Genomic DNA, 23,123 nt, shown 5'->3' with positions numbered 1-23,123 from the left:
AACATCGTGAGAAAAACTGTAGGTATGTCTGACGGTTCTCTTTAAATAATTTTTTCAAAGGTGTACGAAGTCTACAGATCGCGCAGCACTTTGCGGCAAAAAAAAAAACTTTAAAAAAAATTTGTAGGACCAAAAACAAAAAAAAAAAAAAAACAACATACCTATAGTGCGTTTCAATGGTTTCATCGAATAGTACCTATGGCGTTATGTTGGCTCCTCTGTCTGTTGGGTGGTATTGGCATGAGAAGACGCAGATTTTGTTTATTTTCATTTGATTTTCATTTCATTCATCCAGGAAAATCAAATGAAAATAAACAAAATCTGCGTCTTCGTATGCAAATATGGTGCCAATTAGTTGGATAGACAGGGGAGCCAACATAACGCCATAGATACTATTCGAGGAAACGCACTATACATACTTTTTGAAAATAATTTTTTTTATAATTTTTGAAAAATGGCACAGATATCGCAAAAAAAAACATAGGTAAACGTGATAACTAGTGGGTGGTGCGTGAAGAAGACACAAATCAATTAAAACTGCCTCTTTCAAATAAAACAAACGTTATTGAAGCCTTGTTAAGAGGAAGGGAATGGCTACAGCAAAACAATACAACATAATTCTTGGTTTGGTTACACATTACAAAAACCATTCTCAGCCTCGGTTGACGTGCTCCCATAAAGTCGTTGACGCAATCAATATTAAAGCCGCATTTAGATTTTTTTCTTCAAAAGCATTTAAGGAAACATCTATTGGCAAAATGGAGACAAATGAATTATAGAGGACAATAATATAAGTTCTTTAAAAATACTGTGGGAACTCTGATTTTCCAGACTAAAAATTAGTAATTTATTCCTCCAATCACACATTTTAATTCAGGCTATAACTGTATAAACTATCGCTATTCCAAATTGCAGCCAAATCAGTTCATTCACTGTGGCGTGAAAAGGTAACCAAGGAACATCCAAAAATCCAAAATTTTACATTCATTAAACTTAGGATTACATTAATTAGTCTTAGGATACTTGGATGAAGAATGATATATCTCAATTTAGGATGATATATCTCAAAATATCATCTTATACTAAATGTGATGGTATCACAGAATTTAAAATAGGTACTTATAGAAGTGGCAGAGCATCTTTCTCTTTCACCTTTGGGCCAAGAAGACCAAACATGCACTAAAACCCTCCAGAAAAGAGCGGACCTTAAATGTAATTGCATATGAAGGGACAACTTGCAAAACATATAGGCATAGGAATCATGATGCGCTTTCTGATGTGATGTTGCCATTCTAGCACCTTGGAACCCAAATGTCTATCAGTTTTTCGAACTATATGCCCATTGAGATACTAACATTGAGTGACATATGCGACAGCCCACTGGACTTACAATTGGGTATATGCACGGACAGATACTGCATTTTCCTATATAGTGTGCAAAGTGAAAGGTTGACTGATAAAGCAATGGTGCAGAGCCAGACACCCCTCATCATTAATAAGATATCAGTATCATAAGGCATGTCTTCTTGGCACGAAATAGGTTCCATAAGTCACCTAGTGCACAGGTTTCAAAGTCAATTTCAAGAGTGTTGTAATTGATGGTGTGCTCTAGGATAGTGGCGGTAGTCCCCCCGATTGTGTAAGAAAAACACATTCATAGCTATTGTTATCATCAATAAATTCTGTCCTTTGATTGTTTCATAAACTGTTTACCTTTTTTCACAGCCAATCAAAGGGCAGAATTTCTTGATGATAACAATAACCATTGGATGATTTATTAGCTCAGCATTTTAGGGTACAAACTGATACCTAAAATGCCCAACTCTTAGCACTAAAGCTCTTAAAAAGAAAAAGAAATATTCTTTTTAATTAAAATTATTCTATAAAAATGTCCTTCTTGGCTTCATAATAAGACCAAGGCAGTTTATTGTATTGTCTTCAATATTCCAAGGCAGTAGACAGAATGAAAAAATTCAGGTTAATGGACTTGAACTAGCGCACAAACTGACATACTTCTAAGATTTAAAAATAACTATAAATATACATAAAATTCTACTTAAACAAAAAATAATTTACTTAGTTAAAGCAATAAATTCTATGATGTGAGTACAAAGTACAAAATTAATTTATTAGTATTTTTCATTTAAAATTAAAATTAAAAAATTAGAATACCAAATGTATTTTGGAAGTGTCTAACAAACCGACGGGGAAGAAGAACTTTAATATCGAAATTAATATAATATTTTAGAAAAAACTGTGATGATAACACAGCTGTTTTGTCTTGAATCATATTTCACTAAGTCAACCAAAACAAACAACACAATCGGATATATTCCAAAGTATGAATGCAGATATAAGAATAATTAACTATTTATAATGACTCACCCATAATATCGTATAGACTCGCCGAATAATTATCGTAAAAATACGAAATAAAACCCATTTTGTTCAAACATAAATGATCACAACAAAAGTTCTATACACCAAAAGAATGTTACGTGTTCATATACAATATCCTGTTAGCGATTGTAAATGATCAGAATTACACATTAAACGGTCGGACTATTCATATGCCGCATATTTTTGAAACTAGATACAGTAAACTTTTGCTTTATTTGCGAAATATAACAGTACCTACAAAATTTCGGTCAATCATGCAAAGCAAAATCACAAATCAACATCACAGATTAAAATTTTTGAGTTTGACGTTGAGTTGACAACGTACCTGTTGTACCTATAATACAGGTTATACAGGTCCTCTATACTCACTGTGACTCACCATAGTAGGTACAAAGTACAAAGGGTACAAAACATAAATCTTACGTTGTCACTTACTTATGCTGACTTATTTTGTTATCTTTTATCAGATAGAACACTATTATTTGAACCTTGCTTGAACCATTTGAACATAATAATGATGAACCAAATAACTACCTACCTTCCTCTCAGAACAATATAGGCATATTTTGTGATTAGTGATTACCTAGGTACTTATTGCTATCCCACTTCGAACGGAAGAAAGAAATCAGATATCACTGGGGTCCGAAATCTTGCTCTTATTTGTTAATTGAAGTGGGATATATTTGCTCTGCTAGCTACATCGAAGTAGAAAATTACAATTTACCTAATATAGACGAAATATTATATTAATTTACCGATGAATAAAAACCGGTAGAATAGAAACGAAAATTCAGAAATGCGCGCCAAACTTAAATGAAGCATAGACAACAAGATTACATAGGTACCTCTCGGACAAAGACAAATTGTATAAAAAAAATGGTACAATTTTTTAAGCTGTCAACTTTTCTAATTTTTTCATAGATTTTCCCACAGATTTTCCTCAGCATTTTTGATTTTTCACATTTTCATGTTTATCTTTTTTGATGATGTGATGTGATGTTTGTTGTTTAAACAATTGATTTTAAATGAATGTATTATCCAGTTTTAAGTGTTAAGAAGTGTAGAAAGATGGAGGCACACTTCATATTATTCTCTTATATTTTAAATAATCTCAAAACGCCTAGATAATGCAGTAGTTAAACTTATAAGTATGAATGAAAGTTACAACAGAATGTTACTGCGGCGTAGATTTTGTAAACGCGTTGTGCTTATGTTGACGGCCTTTTCTGTATCATTTTACGCTTCAGTTTTATTGTTTGGAGGCTTTAAAGGGCCACAAGTGATGCGTCTGACAGATTTGAATCGTTGTCCGGCTTGCTACGGCGTCACAGTATGTCCTGAGCTTTATTCCAATCAAATTACATTAGATTCTAACCATTGGAATATGTTTAATGCTAAGAATATCTATTATGGCTACACCAAGTCAAACAGAAGAGTAGTTCTAAAGAAACTAGCACATGATTGGGAACTAAGAGAGTTTGATGACAAGCTTTGTGATACCTGGCACTTGAAACATAGTTGCAAGGCTATTGAATTGCTTAACATGACAAATGTAGATGAGAAACTGTTGAAAATAGTAGAGTTTAACCTAACATGGCCAGACACAGAGCCTAGGAAAGGACTAGTGATGTGTCCTTATGCATACAGTTTGTATGATTTGATTCAGTCATTGTTAAATAATAGACGAGAGAGTTATAAATCGGAGATAATAAATATTTGGACCATGCTCAGCATTAATCCTGAACCTATCATTTTGCAGGTAGAATGTTTTCAATGTTTGTATCACTACCCATACTATAAATAAGAAAGTGTTTTATTGTTGGTTAGTCCTTCAATCACGCCGCAACGAAGCAATGGATCAATATGATTTTTTGCAAGGATATAGTTAAAGACGATGAGAGTAACATAGACTTGTTTATCACTGAAAATCAAGGAGTTCCCACAGAATTAAACCTAAATCCATCCAGATGAGGTCACGGGCATCAGCTAGTATTAAAAATATATACATTGTAGCTAATTCATGCACAAAAATCACTTAACTAAGACTGTTTAATGCATTTGTTACTCACTGTTGTTATTCTATAGGGCACACAATTTAAACATCACTGCACTTTTGATTTACACCTTTATTGCTAATTAATACACTATTTCACTACTCTTGTATTGCTGCTACTTTACTGCTATTGTTGCTACTTTACTGCTACTTTACTGCTTTACTATTGCTCGAAACACAAATATGATTATCTCAACATATGGCTCCTATAGCCTTACATTTTAGCGTGAAGTAATATTCAACTAACGCCATCTATCGGCTGGTAGGAAAAGTTCTCAAAAAACCTTTAATTAATTTAGACATACCGCCCATCAAGGACTTGTCCTTTAAATAATCAATTAACATTTAAGTGATTTACGACTCAAAGAAAATGTATTGACAATTCAAATGTTAAGTTGTTTACTCAACTAAGGTGATTTAACGATTAAGACAAGTGAAATCTATCACATTATCTAAGTTCGCTTAGCACTATAATGACACTGAAATTGATACTAAAAACAAAGTGATATTGTTAGTTAGTAAGTACACAATGAATGACGTATTTAGATTGAGAAACGACATAAAATTAATTAAGTTTAACATTGTCTGCAAAGTAAAATACAACCAGGTATAAGTGAACTGAACAATTAAATAAAGTAAATTGATTTGACAACTCAGTACATTGTGACGTTGCAAACAAAGCACAAACTAAAGACTAACTAAAATTTAACTTGTTAACAAACAATGTGTTGAAAATTACAACTAATTAAAGCTAACAATCAAAAACAAAGAGATTGAACACAGATTTAGATTAATCTCGCAAAATGTTATGATAAAATACAACTCAACTAACAATGTTATTGATAAGGTGGCTGCCGCCCATCATGACAACTATAAGGATACATATCACTTTGATACTAGAAATGTTTTAGATAGAGTGGGAGCCGCCCATCATGACAACTTCAATATACATAACATTTTGAAGTAATTTAGATAACATGGCAAAACAATTCTGATTTGATTAAACTCTGAATCTTTAAACAATTGCACATTTTTTATTTTATTTTGTAAAATAAATTTTAAATCATTGTATGCTAGTGATAATATTATTTTCTTCAGCTTCTTTGATGAATCTTTGTGTTCTATAAACCAATATTTCTCATGTGACAGATTCAGTATCATTTGAGGTTTGTTATGCAATGTTTTCTCATTATCCTCTACTATCAACTTGATAAGATGTCTCTTGTCGTAGCGTACCTTTAGGAATGTTATTGATTTAGTAGCTCTCAAAAGTGCTTTTTCATCTATGAAAGAGTGAAGAGGGTAGATTGTACTTTTCTTTCGTACATATCCTCGTTTTAGGATCTTATTCAAGCCTTCGTAAACTTCTTTTTCTTCCGACTCTTTCAAGTGATTTGGTAGCGAAATCTTCATTTTATCAATAGTTATAGGAACTTTTAGTTTATTTCTCTTTTCTCTTTTCTTTTTAGTTAATGTAAATGACTCTCTTAGTAGTATTAAGATTTTAGTTGATAGTAATTCGTTTTCTGTTTCTTTTCTCGTTTCAGCTTCAGCTAAATTCTTGGATGTTTTCTCTGCTTTGTGTGTGGAGACGTCTGGTTTGTTAGGATAAATTATATGATCTTTCGTTCGTTGTTTGTATTCAATTATGTTGATGATTTCAGAGACTCGGTTGTTTATGAAATTCGTGCAATAATTTGGCAAACCTTTCAGCCATGTTAATATCACAGCCGAGTCACTCCAAACGTGAAGATCATAATATTTGAATATGTTTAAAATTCGGACCAACTCGTATATTAATTTTGCAACCAGAAATCTATGACAAAGTTTTAATCTTACAGTAGTTATTTTCTTTTGTATTGATGTAATCTTTATGTTGGCAGTAATCGAACTCATGTGAATATAATCTCCAGTGGCATGAGCTGATTTAGATGTATCATTTGAAGCATGCAGTTCTCGGCTAAAACTATCTATCAGTTGAATTTTTCTCAGAATCTTAAAAATCTTCATTCTAACTTGTTCTTTAGTTATTATTGTATCATCCCATTCTAAATTTACTGCATGTACCCTTTGGAAGTGATTTTCTAATACTCTTAATAGCTTACTCATTTCTATGTAAATAACTCCTTCTACAGCTTCTTCTCTAGATCCATGAGTAGCCACAAGGTTGTCAACGTTAAATTTCATTTCGAAACCCTTTTCTACAGCGATTGCAAAATTATGTTCTTCGTCTTTAGTTATTTGTTCCGAATACTTTTTATCTAAGTAAGGTTCACAAACTGTTGCAAATTTTGAAGTTAGTAATTTGTAGTGCTGAACTGGCTGAAAAGAATTATATCTCCAGAGTATACGCTGATATTTTGTATCTTTTTCATGTACTTTCACTTGATCGTACATTTTGTCTTCCCTTATTTCAGCGTGTTGATGGACAATATCTGCTGTAGAATCTTTTGTCTCTTTATTCTTTTCTATGATTTCTATATTTGAATTTAAAGTGATATCTTCTTCCTGAATTTTTTGATCTTCTTCATGGTAATTAGAATTTTTCTTTAGTTTTCCTTCTATAGAATGAGATCTCTTTAAAGCGTTGAACTGTTTTTCTTCACAATCAGGTGTTTCTTTCTCTAACGGCAGTACAACGTACCGCCCATCGTTAGCACTCATAGCCGTTGATAAGTTTTCTGATTTAATTTCTTCTCTAGTTAGATTCTTGTGATAATTATTATTAAGTTCTGTCTCAATCTTCGGAAATTGTTTACGTTTGTTTTCTACTCTTATTTTGAGGTGCATGTTAACTACTCTTTTACTGTGTGAATTTGTGTCATTCGACACTTCTCCGGATATTATCCATCCAAAAATGGTGTTTTGTGCAATTAAGTTACCTTTTGGATGTTTGATCATGCCCTCAGTTAATATCTTACTGTACACTTCAGCTCCAAGCAAAAGATCAATTTTACTTGAAGTTGCGTAGCCTGGATCAGCTAGAACTAAATCTCCAAATTCTAGACAGTCAGGTGATGTAAGATTACTCGACGGAAGTACCCACGAAAATGATCTCAGCACATATGCATCTACTTGGATTGATTTTTCTCGGCTCTGGCGTGATTCGACATTGAGAGAAACCATGTACTTAACTCTCGTTCCACCAGGCCCTAGACCTGACACCCACGCATTGACTGGTGAGCGCTTAAGTCCAAGCAGTTGAATTGTAGCTTCCGTGATGAATGACGCCTGTGAGCCCTGATCTACAAGAGCTCTAATGTGGTGCTCACAGCCGTTTTTTGCTCTAGTTTTAACAAGCGCGGTGGCCAGTAGGACTTCGTTAGGTTGTAGTTTCTCTTTCGCAAAGTTAGATATGATTCTCGTCTCAGTTCCCAACGAAGTTGATGATTGCGCATGTTTCTCAGAATTGTTAGTGTCAAGGTGTAAGTTCTCAGTAGTACTCAGAAAGCCTTCTTGGTCTCTGGCTTCTTTGTTGAAGTGCAATAATGTGTGGTGTTTTCGCCCGCATTTTTGACAAGATTTTGCCAGCCTACAATTTTTCACTGAATGAAATGGAGCTAAGCAGTTAAAACAAAGTCCCTTGGCTTGTACGAAGTCTTGTCTTTCCTTTGGTTGTTGCACACCAAATTTCTTACAAGCGTAAAGGTGATGATTTTCTTCGCATAGTGCACAAACTGGCTCTTTCTTATTCTGATTATCAAGTGTGGTATGAAATGATTTGGGTTTTGATGCTTGGTTACTCTGAACTGGATGTTTGGCTTTATTAGTATCAATCATTTCTAGCGCTCGGAATCTAGCTTCTAAAAACTCAGCAAGTTGACTCCACGTGGGCATTTCATCAGGTGCTAAATGGCTCATTTGGATTTCCCACTGCTTATGAGATTCAACATCTAATTTAGAAACCACTAAGTATATCAAAATTGAATCCCAAGATGTGACTTCAATACCCAAGTTCTTCAATTGTTTCAGACAGCTCAATGTTGTATCAAGAATAAGTTTAAGTGCACTAGCCGACTCATGACTCGTTTGTTTAATGGAAAATAATGATTTAAGAACAGCGTTGCAACTGAATCTCTTGTTGTCGTATCGCCTTTTTAATAGCAACCACGCCTCCTCATAGTTTGAATCAGTAATAGTTAAGTCGCGCAATAAAACTTCAGGTTCTCCACTTAAGCAACTCTTCAAGTAATGAAGTTTTTGAACACTCTTTAACTTGCTGTTGTTGTGAATTAAACTATCAAATAAATCATGAAAAGATTGCCATTCATTATATTTTCCACTAAATGAGGGTAGTTTGATCAAAGGTAAATGTACTTCATCACGCGCTGAACATGATCCAGAGTTAGATATTGAAACAGTTTCAGTGTGTTTTGTAGGCTTAAATTGCTCGAGTTTATTTTTTAACATTGATTTGTAGTTAGTGTAAAGTTCTTCAAATTGCTCATATAAATCTTCTGTAAAATATGCTAAATCTTTTCTTGTGTCTTTAGTAGCCTGCGCCACTATTTGTCGATGATCCAACTTAAATTCACTCCACAATGTTTCTAAGGACTCTAATCTAGATTCACTGTAACCCTTAGTTAGTCTCTCTTTAGGTGTCTTTTTGTAATTTTTATCAGCCTTCATTAAGTTTTCAAAACGATCTTCTTGAACAAGTATTAGCGGATTCATTTTTATTTGTAATTTTTGAAGCACTAAGTTAACACAATACTAATGTTCAACAAAAATAAAGTCCAGTTGTATCACAGAAATAATTTAAAAATGTCCAAAATACTTAAAACTTGATAGTGCAAGCATTACAAAATCATCCAGTTATTAGCTTCAAAGTTCATTTAAGTTCTAAAAACGAAGTCACTATTATGTTCAGAGACTAAGTCCACAAATGATTAAAAAGTTCTCTAAGTTTATTCACATGAAATGTTCAAAGTTAATTTAAATCGAAATTTTTCTATGTGTTTACACGTCGGATATTTTTCTAAGTCCTTTTGAAGCGAAATTTAGTTTAAGTTTTTTTTTTCACATACGAAATTTTTCTAAGTTTTTTCACAGGCGAAATTTTCTAAGTTAATTCACAGACGTTATTTTTCTAAGTTAATTCACAGACGTTATTTTTCTAAGTCTTTTTTAACACGATTTTTACTAAGTCTTTTTTCAACACGATTTGCACTAAGTCTTTTTTCACTGATATTAACTTAAGTTCTATTACTTACAGTTTATTCCCGGGTTTCGGCACCATAATGTTTAATGCATTTGTTACTCACTGTTGTTATTCTATAGGGCACACAATTTAAACATCACTGCACTTTTGATTTACACCTTTATTGCTAATTAATACACTATTTCACTACTCTTGTATTGCTGCTACTTTACTGCTATTGTTGCTACTTTACTGCTACTTTACTGCTTTACTATTGCTCGAAACACAAATATGATTATCTCAACATATGGCTCCTATAGCCTTACATTTTAGCGTGAAGTAATATTCAACTAACGCCATCTATCGGCTGGTAGGAAAAGTTCTCAAAAAACCTTTAATTAATTTAGACAAAGACCATAGGTCTAAAACTGTTGGCATCGCTTTTTTAATGCTCCCTATAGAAAGGGATAGGATAAGTAAATGACATTAATTTTAATTTTTTATTCATTTGCATTAAAGGTAATACCAAAATCTAAAGGTTGGCCAGTTCCACCATACGGAGGGGTTTGCGGTCGCCTGGAAGTGGTGGGGCATGAGGGAGAGCCCCTGTCCACATTATTGCAAGTAGCTTGGCACAGGAAGTTGAAGTATGCACAGAAGATCTTAGATGCTGCAATGGACTTTACTTTTAAACATGATCGGTGGGTATGCTTTATACTTTTTAGTATTCATCACTATCCATAATAAAATTATTATGAACTAGCAACCCGCCCGACTTCTCATGGGTGCTTGAACATAAAATATAGCCTATGTCACTCAGAAAGGATGTGGCTTTCTATTGGTGAAAGAATATTCAAAATCGGTTCAGTAGTTGCAGAGATTACTCCCTACATACAAACTTGCAAACTTTACCTCTTTATTAGTATGAATGTAAGTGTTTAAATAAAGAATTTTTCTAAGTGAGCTTATTATTTTTGTATGAAAAATGTAAAAGAATACTGATTTTATTATCTTGCAGGTTTCGTTTCTACCTTATGGATTGGTCACTGGACAACATTGTTGCAAATGGAAAGGATGAAATCACATTTGTTGACTTAGAAGACTTAGTAGTTCTTGATAAGCATATATTACCAAAAAAAGACCTGCCAGATTGGTACCAACGGTACTCAAGAGAGCTCATGGGATCTGGTTTCACATTCTCAATAGAAAATATGTGTAGACATCATCTTAGTGACCATAATCTTTGGGCTGCATGTTATGTTTTAGCTGGAGATGATAATCCTTTATTATATCCAATACCTAAAGAAGTCAATACTTCTAGACCACATTTTGATAGATTATTAAGTACATGTTTGAATGGAGAAGACAGATTTCGTACAGTAAGCAAGCTGCAGCATGTCATAGAAGAAATGTTATCTGATGAAAAGATAGTAGGTGTAGGTGCTGTAAGATGATGAGTATTTTTTTTTCAAGAATCTCTGCCTTATAAATTATTTTATCTGTGATATTATTATATTCTGTGTAAGATGAGAAAACGTGGTTGCGAATTATTTTCAACTTACTGTCATAATTTAATAAGTTTGCTGTATTTGTACTGATCATGATTCATTAACATGTATTGTTTTATTTATGTAGTATACGTATTTTATGTACATACATCTTAATAAACCACATAGATTAAAGGATGTATTTTATCATTTGTTCTTTGATAAAGAACTAGCCATATCAGACACTTACCTACATATCTAATATAATTTTGAACACAAATTATTATTTTGCAGTACCCGGCAGAAAATATTGGACATTGAGCTTTAGAAAGAGATTTTGTAGAGTGTTGTCTCTGTCACTCATACCTATGTGCCTTTTTAGTCGTCTCAAAGACAGAGACAAATCAAAAACTCTGCCAAACTGTTCTCTTTCTACAGTTTGATGTGTGCAATATTTTCTGTGGGATACTGTATATATGAAATTTGAATTTAAAATTCTCATGGCTCATGAGCTGCTCTGCTTGCAGCTTAGGTCCATAAGTGGAACTGCAAGCACAGCAGCTCCTTAGTGTTTATTTCTGCTGTTTTGTTCCCTTAGTAGTATATTCTTTGGTTAGCACATTGTGATTTTCGATATTCGAACATCTTTCGAATCCTGAATCGATTCGAAATTCAAATCTAAGAAAAAATTTGATTTTTGGCCCGCAAAGACTACAATTTATTACCTAGCGTATACGCTATACGCATGGACCAAGGTTTTATACTAACTCTATGCGTATACGTGTAGGACGGTAATTCTTAGATTTTAGATGTTAAAGGAATTTTTGCATTAATTGTTTGTAACAGTTTATTGTTGTTAAATAATATAATAATGTTAAGTAAAATAATTAATTGTTATATAGAACCCAGAGCTGGAAAGCCCGAAAAAAATTAGTTAATTGCTATATAGAATCCAAAGCTGTAACGCCGCTTGAAAAAAAGTTGACATTTGTCTATGTCCGGGGTGGCCAGGTTTAGAAAGATTCTGCGATTTTAGCAGTATAAGACCCCTAATTAAAGGCAGCAGATTTTGTCGCAATTTAGATAAAACTGGCAGCTTTTAGCGGCATCTAAGTATTATCAGAGTTAATATTTCTTCCCCGTTCATTTAACGATTAATAAATAAAAACAATTAGGTGTTCTTATTTCATATCTTAAATAGACAAAAGGAAAAGCCGGCAAAGTAATCTATCAACGCATTGCTCAAATTATTAACTATAGATCGGACTGTTTTGCATGCAAATAACTACCTATTATGACGTAGCCATCTGGTAAAAAAGAATTTTTGAATTTTTAGGAGATAAATAGGGATTTGAATTTTGTGTAGGTACTCCACGCGGACGAAGTCACAGGCATAAGCTAGTATCCCTATAAAATATGACTTAATATTTTGTTAGCATTTAAAATATGACAATATTTTGTTTCAAGACAGTTTAAATACCTTTTTAGAACAGTCGCAAACAGAATAATCAATTTAAGTCTGGTCACCCTGATTACAAATTAATAATATCCTACCAAAATATAAAAAGTGTGGTTATGTTTAGCTTTTTGAATTTTATTTTTTAATTAATTAAATATACTTGCAATTGTGCATAAAATACTAAATAATAAGCTTGACTTTCATACGGATGGACTAAACATGAGTGAATCGGGTTCTGATGATGAAAATGTAATTCGATATGGAACTCCACTCGAACCTTTCGAAGAAGGTAGTATTCAAAGATTTGTAATGATTATTTATCAATACATCGATGTTATCAATCTTTATTTACGAATTTTATGAAAAGTTCGCATTCATTCTTAGTTTATATTCACACATGAAACCACAATCGATATTATAAGGCAAAAACATACTCATACAGTTTTTAACTTACCATAAGTTTATTAAAAATGTTTAAAACACTGATTATTATTATTATTAGTTGATAGCGACTGTGATCTTACCTGGTGCTAAGGGACGGAAGTGGTAAGTGGTCTTAGATAAAACTAGGGAGGGTATGACATTTAGGATAACTCTATTAGGACTCACATCACATAAAATTTTTATGATAAAAGATTTTTGTGGAGAACAAAAGCACTATAGTACACTATAGGTGCATGCTTCACCACAATCACCCCTAATGGGAAGTGATTTCGTGGCCTAAGATGTAACACGTTTGCTTGGAAGATGCCAATTCACAGATTATAATCTCGGAAGTATATTCCCAATCCTAGCCATGCATAAGAAGAATTCTTGTCTTTCCTTACAGATGAAGTCCCCTCCAAGAGGAAGTATCAGCAGCAAACAGATCAGTATGCGGTGGATGATCACGGACGGCGCAGGTTCCATGGAGCCTTCACTGGAGGCTTCTCGGCTGGATTCGGCAATACAGTGGGCACTGCCGAAGGATGGACACCTAGTAGCTTTAAGAGCTCTCGCATGGAGAAGGCGCAAGCTTCAGTAAGTAATACGTATTTAAGAATAGGGTATTGGACATTAAAACGATGTGATGTTTTGTATAGCAGTAGTTTATAGGGTTACAATTCATTATTAAAGAGAATAATTATTTATTTATTTATTTATTTATTTTTATTTTTTATGGAGACAAACAGTATTAAAAATAAACAAAAGGTAGCACAAATACAAAGCACACACACCACAACAGTCTCCAACGAAAAGTTATCACAAAATTAAATAACAATCATTATGTTTCATGAGATACAGCCCATTGACAGACAGTCGGACGGACAGACAGAAGGAAACTTAGTATCCCATTGGCTCCCTTCCATGCAGAATCCTAAAAAACGCTGCCCGTTAACTCTACTCATTTCCAGCTTTATTGTACAACTATTGTACTGATACTGTGAGCCGAAAGCTATTTTAATTTATTCTAAACTCCACAGAACCAAAAACCAGAAGACTTCATGGATGAAGAAGACCGCTCAGAGTTTGGCATAGACCCACGACACATGCAGACTAACCAGGAGTTTTCAGGCCAGAAGAGGTCCAGGCCACAACGATTTCACGATGGGCCCATTCCTGGTAGGAGATTCCTTTTTATATTCCTTTGTTTTTCGATATCGTGAGGAAATCTGCATGTCTGAGATTTCTCCATAATGTTCTCTTAGTGTGGGATCTTCCAACACTGTGCCTTTTAGTGTGGGGTCGCCATTCCATCACCTTGGGACCCAACATCTATTGGTTTTCCGAACCATGTGCCATACATATTGCCACTTCAGACTTATAGTATGTTTACACATGCTGGAACAAACTGCATCACTGTATAGATTCCCCTACTTATGTATCTTTTCCTTATGCCCAGGTGAGCCAGTGTTAGAGCAGCTAGTCCGAGCGGTGCATGAAACTGCAGCGGTGAAGATGCTGCGTAAAATGGGCTGGAAGGAGGGCCAGGGGGTGGGGGACCGACTCACCCGCAGCGAGAAAAAGAAGAATAAAGAACAGCACAAAATCTATGGCTGCTACATGCCACCTGAAATGAGACAGGTATAATTTCTACTATGGATATACATAATCTAGATGAGGACTTCGTCTGTGATGGCGCGCGTGCTGTGCTTGTTTGGAGTGTTTTTTTTTTGTTAAGAGTGGCTGGTTTTTGTGTTAGTTGGTGTTTTTTGGTGGTGGAACTGACTGGGAAGCGCTCTAAAGGGGCGCCGCGCGTATGTCGGCGGGCGCCGGCGCAGACGGAGTCCATACTTATATAAATTCAATAACTTGAAAATATCACAAACTTGACATTGGCTAATCCCAGTAAAGCCAGATTTAAAGAAAAAAAAAAAAATCTAGATGATGCTTGAGATTTCATCCGTGTGGATTTAGTTTTTTTATCACATGGGAATTCTTTGATCTTCTATGATGAAAGTAGCCTATGCTATGTCAATCCCCTCATCCTCTTCTTACTAATGTAATATGAAAGGGTCAGACGCAGTTTGACAGTGGTGCCCATTCTGTTGTCTTTCTCTAAACTAAGAGCACCTTTTAATATTGTTGAAAAGGGACAGAACATGAATTTTACATTTAAAGACTCTAAATTTTAGAGTACCAGTTTCAGATTTAATTTAGAGCTGTCAAACCTTGTGACTTTAGCTGTCAGTCGCGAGCCTGTCGTCTAAATTTATAGCACTAAATTTTAGAATCTTTTAATGTAAAATTCATGTTCCATCCTTTTTTAGCAATATTAAAGAGAAAAATATGCAGATACTCTAAATTTTGTTTTGAGAGACAACAGAATCGGCACCAATGTTTAATTTTTTGCTTTTATTTAATAAATGATGTTGATTTTCTTACAGGATACCACACAGTCTTCAGAGAGCTCAGATTCAGAATTTGAGTATGAAGCACTATTTGCTCCAGACGATTATGAACCTTATCTGCTACAGAAGAAGAGCGATCGCTTCGGTTTAGGCTACAAGGGGTTAAGTCGCCACTCAGTGTTGGGCAATTTAGGCAGCAATGAAGGTAGTCATTTGGTTATGAAGGAGAAAGGGAAGAAGGTACGTAAAGAGTTTCAAGTTACAACTATCAACAGGTGATCTTGCACATCGTAGAGGCGTAAAAGCATTGCTTACCTTAGTTGTAAATTGTAATAGCTCAATGCTTATCGGGTTCCGTAACCAAAGGGTACCAACGGGAGTCTATTACTAAGGTTCCGCTGTACATTATCTGTCTTTCAGTGGACTGTATCTCACAAACAGGTAGAGTTGAAATTTTTAGACTAGAGAATAATAATAAAACGATTAAAAAAACTGGCCAAGTGCGAGTCAGACTCGCGTCCCGAGGGTTCCGTACTCTGGTATTTTTTGTTTTTTTGCTTATTGAAACTGTTTATTGTAAAGGTTTTAACTTAATTAAAAGCAACCATGTATTGTAGCCATAGTGAGTGGCCGACAACCAATCCGGCGATTGGGATTGTGACATTGTAGCTGTCATTTTACCGTAATCAAGTAGCAAGTTTCTACCTATCTTACAACCTTGAGCATGCCAAGGCCTGTTATCAAAGCCTACAGTTTAATTTTATGGATTTTGAAGATATGACATTGATTTTGATTGAAAATCTATAACAGGTATCGATCCGCGGTCAAGCGTTCGGCGTGGGCGCTTTCGAGGCAGATGACGACGACATCTATGCGTCCGAAGACATGTCGCATTACGACTTTGCTCTAGGAAACCCCGCCGAGAAGACCAACCCTAAGAAAAGTGTTGACAAGGGAACCAATGTTAGTATGTTTCCTTTAAGCAGTTTTCTATTCATTGTATACAAGTGTAAATTAAAAATTTATAACACCCCCGACAAATGAAGGTTACAGTAACTAGAAAAGAGCTGATAACTTTCAAACGGCTGAACCGATTTTCTTCGATTATTATTAGCTAAGAACACTCGATTAAGCCACTTTTCAAACAAAAAAATCTAAATTAAAATCGGTTCATTAGTTTAGGAGCTACGATGCCACAGACAGATATACACACGTCAAACTTGTAACACCCCTCTTTTTGGGGGTTAAAAATATGCTTTTTTTGGAGATCCCATAGTGTTCTCAAATGTGGGTGAAGTCTGCCAATCTAGACTGTGGCGAAAACCCGTGCTCTGTAGTGAGTCGGTGATGAGTTGATCATGACGGTAATGACGTCCGGCCGTCCCAACGGAAGATGTCTATACAGCCACGCGATTAATACTTTGGCTTTGACTTGGAATTTTGATTTTGATTTTTTAATTTTGATTTTGAAATCAATGTGAAATTGTGCAAAGTATAAATAAATATCAAAACTACTGCTTCTAGTGTTTAATATATTTATTTATTAGGTGATAGAAGGATTCGTCAAGGCATCAAAGCCAATGCCTCCAGTGCCGTCCTACCCCGCTCCAGCTCTCCCCCGGGACTATGCGCCCCTCGCCGCTGGCAGCAGACGCTCCAGATTCGAACCCACTACTGCCCCACAAAGAGATCAAGGTAAGACTCTGTTAAACTTATACCATCGTATGCGAAATCCACTATGTGATTTTTAGGATTTTCGTTTCTGATCCCATTTTTATCAATTTTCAAGCAAAAACCTGTTCTTTAGTATGTGTTCTTTAGTTAGTTTAAGAGATAAAATTTTTAGCTTTGTGTTTTTGATCCAAAAGACATGTTGTGCCGACCCCACATAGCTTGTGATAAAGGATTAGAAGAAAAAGAAGAAGATTTTGACCTAAAAGTAAAGCAAATTTTTGAAAAAATTTAATTCAGTTGTTTCTCCTGAAAACTTGTGCTTTTTCCACATCGCGGAATTTGCATGCGCAGTGACATCACATTTAAATTACCCGCAATCTGTCAGATATTAATCCCACTTCTGATTTGAGAATCAAAAAATCAGATATATGTACTTCACCATTTTTCTGTGTCGTAATTTTCAAAGTTTCGGAAATTGATACATCTTATATTTTAGGTCTAGGTAGACACGAGCTCACAGCGGAAGCGCGAGGTGCTTTACTAGGGGAAGTACCTTTGCCCAAAACAAAGGAACCAGATTCACCTGCAGGGACACAAGAAAACACACAGACAAACTTACAGACGCCGAAACAAACAGAAATGTCTAAACTCTTTAAAAGTATCAACTTTGTATCACCAAACACGGAACCCAAATCTTCGCCTGACTTCATATCTATAAAGGTAAGCTTTAAAATGTGAAAATTGTATCTTGTCTTTATATAGAAAATCTAGATCTAGATTTATCAATGCACAGCTCAAACGACTGGACGGACCGGGTTGAAAATAATAATAATTAGTATGCCGATAGCTATTATGATGTAGACATCTGCTAAGAAAGGATTTTTGAAAATTCAACTTCTAACGAGGTAATTAGGGGTCTGAAATTTGTATAGTTCACGTGGATGAAGTCGCGGGCATGAGCCTAGTGTCATATAAAAAATTTATTAAGATTTATATTTATTGACTAGCTGACGCCCACGACTTCGTCCGCGTGGATTTAGGTTTTTATCGAAATCCCGTAGAAAATCTTTGATTTTCTGGCATAAAAAGTAGCCTATGTGCTAACCCAGGATATTACCTATCTCCATTCCAAATTTCAGCAAAATCCGTCCAGTAGTTTTTGCGTGAAGGAGTAACAAACATACACATACACAAACTTTCGCCTTTATAATATTAGTGTGATTATAGGATTCCGGCAAAGAACTCGTGCCAAATATGTTCAAGCCCTTCGCAAGCGATCCGCTAAAGCAGTCGCGATACGAAATGTACTTGCGGGACAAGGACAGCGTCATGTTGGAGAGAGAAAGAGAAGCGGACAGACTGAGCGAGTGGGAGAGGAATAGAGAAATGGTGGAGTTCGAGCAGGCGGCGATATTGTATAGACCTCTGAGCGGTGCTATGGGTGACAGGTAAAGAATATCTACAGTGGTTTTTTAACTTGGACAGTATGCGGAAATCCAAAACCATAGGAAATACAGGGAAACTGTCTTAGGTACCTTTAGGTCTTTTTTTGTGAAAACAATTTTGGCATAGTCGATTTTTTGGTCAAGCGTGAGTTGTCCATAAAAATCAATTCAATTTATAATTTTATTTATTTGTAATGAAATTCTCTTTTTTTTAATGTCGGTCGACTGTACATGTAAGGAAATGGATAGCGCAGTCTGTCATTAACTTGCAGTGTTCTCCATAAAAGTGTTAGGTATACCTTGATTTCACTTGACCAATTTTTTCCCCCCCGTAGGTTCACACACGCGTCAGAACCCGACGACGCAGTGAACCCGCTGTGTGCGGTCGCCAAAAGTTCCGTCAACCGCGGTCTAGCCACTCCGGAACAGATCGAGGCGGCTAAGCTAGGCGCTTACGGCGCTATGACGAGAACGGAAACAACATGGCGGCCGGAAGCGATCGTTTGCAAACGATTCAATGTCCCAGAGCCAGGAGGGACAAGGTTTGTCTTGTTCTTTATTCAGATACAAGTTAGCCCTTGACTGCGATCTCACCTGATGGTAAGTGTTGCGCCAAAAGTTCCGTCAACCGCGGTCTAGCTACATCGAAACAAATCGAGGCGGCTAAGCTAGGCGCATACGGCGCCTATGACGAGAACGGAAACAACATGGCGGCCGGAAGCGATCGTTTGCAAACGATTCAATGTTCCAGAGCCAGGAAGAACAAGGTTTGTCTTGTTCTTTATTCCGATACAAGTTAGCCCTTGACTGCGATCTCACCTGATGGTAAGTGTTGCGCCAAAAGTTCCGTCAACCGCGGTCTAGCTACATCGAAACAGATCGAGGCGGCTACGCTAGGCCCTTGCGACGCTAAGTATGACGCTAGGAACAAGGTATGTCTTCTAAGGTGGCTACGTACCGGCAAAGCCGTGCCGTCAAGCGATTAGGCGTTCCGGTACGATACTGTGTTGAAACCAAAGGAGTATGGGCTTAATGAAAACTGGCATACCCCATCCAGGTTAGCCCGCTTCCATCTTAGACAGCATCATCATTCATCACTTACCACCAGGTGAGATTGCAGTCAAGGGCTAACTTGTGTCCGCTATTAGCTGGATAATACGCGCACAGGTGTGCGAAAGTGCTTGCGTTGCGGATACGCAAGTGTTTCGCGTAGTGCTGGCACATATAATATTATTTAATAATATTTTGTAAACCTCAACTTGGTAAAGTGTTTCTTGCTAATAAATTAATGATTAAAATTAAAATCGTTCCCTAAAATCCGTAGCGTTACGAAAATAAGCTCTGATCTAAGGCTGAGATCTATTGAGCGTACTTTGACTTTGCTCAGACTTAAGCTTCAGTTAAAACGAGACGGTTAGGATAGCAAACATAACTGCTTTCTTGATCATAAGCTAATATTTTGATCGTTTTTTATTTCAGAATCGAACCGAAAAAAGATGGCAAGCCGAATATCTCGTATTCCGTTTTCTCATATCTGGAATCTTCTGTACACGACAAAGAAAGCTTCACTAAAGAACAGAGCAAATTCGGTGGATCTAAATCATTAAATTTCGAAAACAAAAGAGATATAAATCTGACTAATAATAATAGAGAAAAACAAAATAACAATACAAATACAGCAAATATAAATATAGCAACAACTAGTCAAACGTACAATGCTTCTGATACTCCTAAAATTGAAGTAACTTCTAATAAAAGAATGACAGTAGTAGACCTATTTCTTAAAGAATTCGATAAAGATTTGCAAAATAAACAACAAGGTGTTGAAGTGGCCGAAACCATAGAGAAGTTTGACAAAATCGATCTTTATAAGGCAATATTTCTTAGTGATACTGAAAATGAGGAAGAAAACGATGAAATTAATACAAGTAATGCGGAAAGTAATGATTTTCTTGTAAAACCGAAGAATGTTGAACGTAATACTTCACCACCAAGAGGTATTTTTGCTAATATCGATTTTGATGAAATCAACGCTTGGAGACGACCTGATAAAGATAACTATAGTGTTAATACTGAAACAGTTGAAAATAATAAAACCGAAACTGATCAAAAGAATGAAAATAATGAGTTAAATGATGCACCTAAAGAAAAAGTAGAAGGAATGACGTCAAACGCAATACAAGAAGAAACTTATGGACCAAAAATACCTGAAAATCTCCAAAAGAGATTACAATCTGAAACACCAGATGAGAAAAAAGAATTCAAGCCAATTTTCACAAAGAAAACCAATTTGGAAGAAGATTCGTCATCAAGCTCAGACTCTTGGGTGGAAATCAAATCTAAATCGAAGAAAGAAAAGAAAAAGAAAAGCAAGAAGCATAAATCAAAACACAAGAAAGCTAAACATAAGAAGAAATATTAGGTTAAATTAATTAATTTAATTTGTAAATGTTTTAAGTTACTTTTGGTATAAATGTCGCGGGCAAATTGGAAAACAGTGTACACTCCTGGCCATTGTGTATAATGCTGAGGTGTTAACTGTTCGGAGTACTGTGCAATCACACTATCACACTAATATTATAAAGGCGAAAGTTTTTGTGTATGTATGTGTATGTATGTATGTTTGTTACTCCTTCACGCAAAAACTACTGGACGGATTTGGCTGTTTAGACTTTTTATCCCGGAAAATCAAAAAGTTCCCACAGGATTTTTAAAAACCTACATCCACGCGAACGAAGTCGCGGGCATGAGCTAGTTTAAGCAATAAAATATTACCTGCTTTAACGGTGAAAGGAAACATCGGGATGAAACCTGCATGCCTGAATGTTCTCCATAATGCTCGCAAATGTTTGTAAAGTCTGCCAATTTCGCACTTAGTCAGCGCGGTGCTCTATGACCATATTCTCATTCTGAGAGGAGACCCGTACTCAGTAGTGAGCTGACAATGGGTTGATCATGATGATGTATGTAATATAATAAAATAGCCATGTGTAAAGTGTATTATGCAATAATAAAAAATTGTAGAGAGATAAATAAATATATTATTGTTTTGAGTACATAATGTTTCATTGTTAATTTTCCCATTCTTGGCCAAAGGTTTCGCGATTTGCCATCATCCATTATTTCCTTTTATAAGCGGGTTAAGAGGCAGTTGCTAGTGGAAAACACTAACGCTAACATAATCACCTACCACCAGGTGAGCTGCAGTCAAGGGCTAACTTGCATCAGAAGAAAACTTCGAAACGCCTTAACTGTCGGCGATTTTACAGTTATACGCTTGTAATACAGCTTTATCACACTAACCACACTAATATTATAAAGGAGAAAGTTTGTATGTGTGTGTGTGTGTGTGTATGTTTGTTACTCCTTCACGCAAAAACTACTGGACGGATTTGGCTGAAATTTGGAATGGAGGTAGATAATATCCTGGATTAGCACATTACTACTTACACCCGCTACTTTTTATACCGGAAAATCAAAGATCGGATTTCGAAAAACCTAAATCCACGCGGGCGAAGTCGCGGGCATCGGCTAGTCATGGCATAAAAATAAATTACCTATGCCCAAATGCCACAAAATAGAAAGATAAGTAAATAGAGATTTTATGCCTAAAGTACATATCTATGGCCTAAAGGCGGTCACCTCAAGAGCGCGAATGAGTAATGACAAACCATTATCTTATTGCAAGAGCCCAGCAGTCAATGTATGCAATATAGGCAGAGGAAGGTAAAGGTATACGTGGTATATACGCATCATATAGCTATATTATCTGCGCGCGAAAGTCAAACACCCACGCACGAAAAAGTGTTTACAAACGAATATTACATCAGTCACACGTAATCATATCTTTTTTACACGCATCACGCAAATCGTGCGTAGTTATAAATATAGGTGAAACAATTACACAATACGTCGAAAGTGTAGGTGTTGAGATCATTCCAAGGTTACAATATGTTCGCGATGGCGGGAAGCGAGCTATGGCCCATCCTGTGAGTGCAGGAGTGTTAACGAACTCTGACCTGACGAATAACGATAGTAAAATACCCATTTTTATTATCTGCCTACCTACATTCTTCTTTGTTTCAAATATAGTAGACGCGCAGTCTGTGTTATCCACATGAAATAATTACATATTTTATTTTTGTCTAGAGATACAGAAAAATTAAAGTGTAACAAAAAATTTAACTTACATTGCAAATACTCATAATGTCACTATTATTTTTGTGGTTTAAAACACGCAATGGATACTGTATAATATCAAGTAAGAATCCCGTCATTTATCAATAATACTGATGCGAGAAAAGGAGAACATGATTGAAAGCTACATAAGAAAGAAAAAGATAGGTATAAACTGTCAGAGTAGATGAGATAGAACATCTATCATACGGCGATTTTTAACGTATTAGAAAGAGATATCTAGAAAACAGTGCAATAACATCAGATTTCCCCTTCGTGATTGGACGCATGCGTCATAAGTCTATTCAGGGCCGTATTTAAAAATTGAATATTGAGTTAAATAATAAAAATAAACAAGATAAAGTTGAAAACTAAAACCCGATTGCGATCGTTTTAATAAACGCTGAAATATTATAGTATAAAATTGTTTTTCGGTCGCTTGGTATATTTTAATGTTG

The 23,123-nt window shown here is 35.5% G+C and overlaps 3 protein-coding genes across 3 annotated transcripts in view; 2 read left to right on the top strand and 1 right to left on the bottom strand.

Moving 5' to 3' along the window:
* The window catches only part of LOC123865208 (transmembrane protein 68), a 32,239-nt gene extending 29,560 nt beyond the window's left edge, over nt 1–2,679 (bottom strand). Inside the window, exon 1 of the mRNA XM_045906091.1 lies at nt 2,386–2,679. Coding sequence (XP_045762047.1) covers nt 2,386–2,443 — 58 coding nt within the window. The 5' untranslated portion in view covers nt 2,444–2,679. The remainder of the gene's footprint in view (nt 1–2,385) is intronic.
* Nucleotides 2,680–3,310: 631 nt separating this feature from the next.
* On the top strand, nt 3,311–11,206 carry LOC123865206 (divergent protein kinase domain 2A). Its single transcript, XM_045906087.1, has 3 exons — nt 3,311–4,159; nt 10,113–10,294; nt 10,612–11,206. Exons 1-3 carry the CDS (start codon nt 3,551–3,553, stop codon nt 11,045–11,047), a joined length of 1,227 nt encoding a protein of 408 aa, XP_045762043.1. The 5' UTR covers nt 3,311–3,550; the 3' UTR covers nt 11,048–11,206.
* A 1,433-nt stretch (nt 11,207–12,639) lies between these two features.
* Nucleotides 12,640–21,048, top strand: LOC123865197 (G patch domain-containing protein 1 homolog). The gene is made up of 11 exons (XM_045906064.1): nt 12,640–12,828; nt 13,369–13,559; nt 14,003–14,141; nt 14,422–14,603; nt 15,407–15,610; nt 16,181–16,333; nt 16,918–17,065; nt 17,541–17,764; nt 18,272–18,492; nt 18,825–19,031; nt 19,969–21,048. Exons 1-11 carry the CDS (start codon nt 12,759–12,761, stop codon nt 20,909–20,911), a joined length of 2,682 nt encoding a protein of 893 aa, XP_045762020.1. The 5' UTR covers nt 12,640–12,758; the 3' UTR covers nt 20,912–21,048.
* Nucleotides 21,049–23,123: the final 2,075 nt, after the last annotated feature.

The sequence above is a fragment of the Maniola jurtina genome, chromosome 5, assembly GCF_905333055.1.
Source record: "Maniola jurtina chromosome 5, ilManJurt1.1, whole genome shotgun sequence".
Taxonomy (NCBI): Eukaryota; Metazoa; Arthropoda; class Insecta; order Lepidoptera; family Nymphalidae; genus Maniola; species Maniola jurtina.
This window is presented reverse-complemented; position numbering and strand designations above follow the sequence as displayed.

Excerpts from the sequence above, each read along its gene's own strand:
- LOC123865206 (XM_045906087.1), top strand. The coding sequence starts at position 3,551 with ATGAATGAAAGTTACAACAGAATGTTACTGCGGCGTAGATTTTGTAAA. Across the intron at positions 4,160-10,112 it reads CTGAACCTATCATTTTGCAG|GTAATACCAAAATCTAAAGG; the intron begins GTAGAATGTTTT and ends TTTGCATTAAAG. Across the intron at positions 10,295-10,611 it reads TTTACTTTTAAACATGATCG|GTTTCGTTTCTACCTTATGG; the intron begins GTGGGTATGCTT and ends ATTATCTTGCAG.
- LOC123865197 (XM_045906064.1), top strand. The coding sequence starts at position 12,759 with ATGAGTGAATCGGGTTCTGATGATGAAAATGTAATTCGATATGGAACT. Across the intron at positions 13,560-14,002 it reads TGGAGAAGGCGCAAGCTTCA|AACCAAAAACCAGAAGACTT; the intron begins GTAAGTAATACG and ends TAAACTCCACAG. Across the intron at positions 17,066-17,540 it reads TGCCCCACAAAGAGATCAAG|GTCTAGGTAGACACGAGCTC; the intron begins GTAAGACTCTGT and ends CTTATATTTTAG.